This window comes from Apis dorsata, unplaced genomic scaffold, assembly GCF_000469605.1.
Source record: "Apis dorsata unplaced genomic scaffold, Apis dorsata 1.3 scaffold_527, whole genome shotgun sequence".
In the NCBI taxonomy this organism is placed as follows: domain Eukaryota; kingdom Metazoa; phylum Arthropoda; class Insecta; order Hymenoptera; family Apidae; genus Apis; species Apis dorsata.
Window position 1 is genome coordinate 372659 of NW_006263750.1, and position 3943 is coordinate 376601.

Below are 3943 nucleotides of genomic sequence, written 5' to 3' on the forward strand. Positions count from 1 at the left end.
CCATCTCTCTTACAGGGCACATATCTAACAAAGCCACGAATGCATGGTCCGCGCGAGTTGCAGCCATTGTGCATGATAATTGAAAATCCCAGGGATACGAGCCAGCCGCATTCTCGTGTGATTTACTACTACTTCGTATCTATTACTTCCGAGAGGACGAGCAGGGTTGGATGGGTTTCTATCTATAGTTGGCAGTATTTCGATGAGTTATGCTGATTGATACTCGCGCAGCCGAAAAACGAGATTCTTCTTGGGTTTCGCAACGGGTGACGCAAGAATGTTTAAAGAGATCAGGAAGGCGGAAAGTTCCCTCTTGAATTGTATTATTATGAGTTAGTTGTTTGGATGTATGAGAGTGGGGGATAAGTTATACATTTTTAACGTGATTTATAATTTACTGAAATTGAACGGAGATTGTTTTTATAGGTTAAGATTATGGGCAGAATGGGCAGAAGTGTATATATATATATATTTAGTGTTGAGTAATTATTGACGAGAAATATATAAGAATGGAAAATGTGTCAAGGTTCACTCGTATTTAAATCCTTTGCTCTACTTTTCTGTTGTACATTAAACAAATAAAATAAACGAATATTTTTCTGACATCAACAAAGATTTATCAAACTCTTAAAACTATATGTAATTAAACATAAGAAAAATTTAAATCATAACAAAACTGCAAATGCTTATACATATATGAAAATTTTTTTAAACAAATTTAAAAAAAAATTTTATACAAACGCAATAATATTCGTCAAGAATCACGAAACAAGATTACTCCTTATTCGATTCCAAATTTTCTTCGATCTGTTCACCCCTTTGTATCACGTTTCAGAGAAGTATCCATTATTAGCTCGAATATTATTTAATATATATCATAACACCGTATATATCGACGAAAGAGCTTCTTCACTCGAGAGCCGGCTAATTAAATCAAAGTGTCGGCCACCCCCGTAGTTGGATTTCGTACGATCGATCGATCAGAGCCGAATGGAGCCGAATTCGCTCGAGGAGCCTTCGAAAAAGGTAAACAAATGAAATGCACAATTCAGACCACGCCGCTTGTGGCACACGGTTCGCTACGTGACTGCATTTCTCTTACAAAAGCTTTTCGCTCGAATCGCCTTAACACCGTGTCCAAGATTCTCGAGATCGTGTGTAGACATTGCTTCTTCCCAATTTGGAACGAAAAGTGCCAAGAAGAAATTTGAGGAATTTTCAGATGGTCCATTTTTGGATATTTCGGGAAAGACAATTTAAAAAAAAAAAAAAAATATCGAATTTTTAGTAATATCGCTTTGGATGTGACTAATTTTGACTTCTCTATTTTTTTCTTTTTGGTGTTTTTTTTATGTTTTTTAAGAATTTTATCCTCGGTCCACGAGGAACATTTAAAATTTCGGAGTTGCCCTTTTTTCCATTTTTGTAAAACCGTATAAACGTGAATTACTTTTTCAAAATGCAATTGCAATATTTCGCGAATCATTGAATGTTTTTTTTTGAATAATTCTTTATTGCTTTGAATGCAATAATTTGCCGAATAATTTTAATTTTTTTTTTCTCTCTCCCTTTGATATTCCCATATTTGCGAATCGGTAAAAACAATTTCGATGCCCGAATAAACGTTTGCTTATGCGAAGTATCGTTTTAAAGCGAATGTTGATTAATAATTATTTCATGTAAATGATTCCCAATAATAATTTGGCGCAATCGATAATAATACGTACAATACGCTCGTGACATATTATTTAAGCGGATAATGGCAAGTCTGTATCGAATGAAATCTTATTCAAACTCAGACCAAATATAATATTGTTCGTATAACAATATTAATCCGAAAATGAATAAGCCATAGATAATCCCCCTCCCGTTCCTTATCGATTCATCAATCTCTTTTATTAATTTAACGAAAATCATTTAATCGTTGGAACAATGCTTGACACAAAAAATGCCAATTATTCGATCATTCAAATTATTCCCGATTCACATTCTACGATCGAAATCGATCGAAAAACGCTATCACGATCGCATCCCATTTTTTATTAAAAAATTCAACGCATTACTAGATTAAAAAAAAAAAAAGAATATATGCATTGAAATAATCTGTCGTTAAAAGAATATTTCAATACGCTTGAATACCCTGAATTCGATAAATATAATCCGATCACGTATCTTATATAAATTGTTTCGAAAACATAAATCACCATCCACAAACATTTTCACAAATATATATGTATATATACTACACACATACACACACATATGTATACACGAACATAAAAGTTAAAGGGCGTTTCCACCGTTACCTGAGATTGTAACTGGTCAACGAGACGTGTCCAGTGTCGTAAGCACGTCCATGAAGCACGAGCTTGCACGTGGTGGACTTGAGTTTCCCTCTGGTGTCGTGGTGGCCAGCCCTGACTTTCTCGCCACTCACCTCGAGGTCACAGCTTCCGGATATCGTGCCTTGATCTTTACGATGATCCTGGAGATCGCGATTGCTGTACATCACGTTGTAACCACCACCGTTGATCGGTTTCGTCGTGTCCACTGTGAAATTCGCGGAGAATTAATTCTCGAGGAATTAATTTGAAACGGGCACATCGATCGGGAAATTGGATGGGTCGGGGGGAAAAAAATTGTAGGGTAGATATTCGTGGAATCGTTAAAATCACCGTTCATCAAATAAGAACGACCCAGTTTCGGATAGGTTATAATCTGATCGAATAAAAACGAGAATTGGAATTAATTATCTCCGGCGGCAAGTGTAGCCGCGGATTTTTCAGAATAATTCAGAAAAATCCCCCGTGGAACACGATTCTCTAACGAACGGGCCGCTTCATCGTCGCCATTTTTTATCGTTGGCGCTTGTTAAATCAGATTTAACTATCCCGTTCGACTGCGATCGTTCGTGTTGGAACGTTACGCGTTCCTTTTTTCCCTACGTATTACTCTACACGTAGAAATAAAATAAAATAAATGACGATAGGCAGAGGTTAAAAAAAATAAAATTGCGGTAATTGGAAATTATTAGTATTATTCGTTAATTTTTTACCATGTACCACGCACAAAATATAAATTTAATGACGGTGAATAACGAATAACGACAGATAACGTGAATTTTTCAAATTTTTTCGTCGATGATTAAGTTCGTACGGAATGGAAGTTAAAAGTTTTAAAACGTTTTTCGACGAACGGTATTTTTCTTCGTTTCATAAATCATCTAACAACCTCTGAATGTTTTAAAGTCATTAATTCTATTAACATAAGAGAAATTGTAATTGGAATCCTTTACACTTTAAATCGCGTCATTGTTCTGAATCTCTCAAATCGACAATCGTATCGAGACGAAAACGATAGGAAACTCTTTACAAAGATCTAGACTGGTTTCTATATCGAATAGAACTCACCACTTTTATTCGTGATATCCGTGGTAACGGTTGTCGGAGCTTCCGTAGTGATTTCTATAAAATTAAGGGTCGCTACGAAACCGTTGTAATCGAAAGGCGGCACTTCCGGCCCCGTTCTGCAAGAAAACGATTCTTCTCCATTCTTCGTATTCTTTGGTAGAATTCGAAACTTTTGTGTTATCGAATAAGAGAAACGGTTGAATACACTTTTACTTCAAGTCGATGCTTTGAAAGCAGGTGTACGATGTTTCTTTCCTCCCTTACCTGAACTCGACCAACAGTTTCCGGCCGCTGTACGTCAACGACGTTTTGTTCTTGAAGCAGAGCATCTTCAGGAGGGGACTCGACGTTGTTGAACCCGAGTATACGGCTATGTAGTCGCTCGTGCAGTGCCTGGAACAAATGGAAACTTGTGTTAGTTTTAACATCTGGATGCACGGAATTCGTGAAGAGGCGACGTTTACGTTAAGATAAATTCCTCTCGTAACTTTAATCCAATTAAAACGCATCAAATATTAATAAAAAAAAAAAAA

The 3943-nt window shown here is 36.3% G+C and overlaps 1 protein-coding gene across 5 annotated transcripts in view; it reads right to left on the reverse strand.

The window, feature by feature from the left end:
• LOC102680309 overlaps positions 1-3943 on the reverse strand; it is a 199394-nt gene that overhangs the window by 28502 nt on the left and 166949 nt on the right. For all 5 annotated transcript variants that reach the window (XM_006620756.2, XM_006620755.2, XM_006620757.2 and 2 more), the window contains 3 exons: positions 3675-3803; positions 3411-3526; positions 2307-2550 (listed from right to left, as the gene is read on the reverse strand). In XM_006620756.2, coding sequence (XP_006620819.1) covers positions 2307-2550; positions 3411-3526; positions 3675-3803 — 489 coding nt within the window. The remainder of the gene's footprint in view (positions 1-2306; positions 2551-3410; positions 3527-3674; positions 3804-3943) is intronic.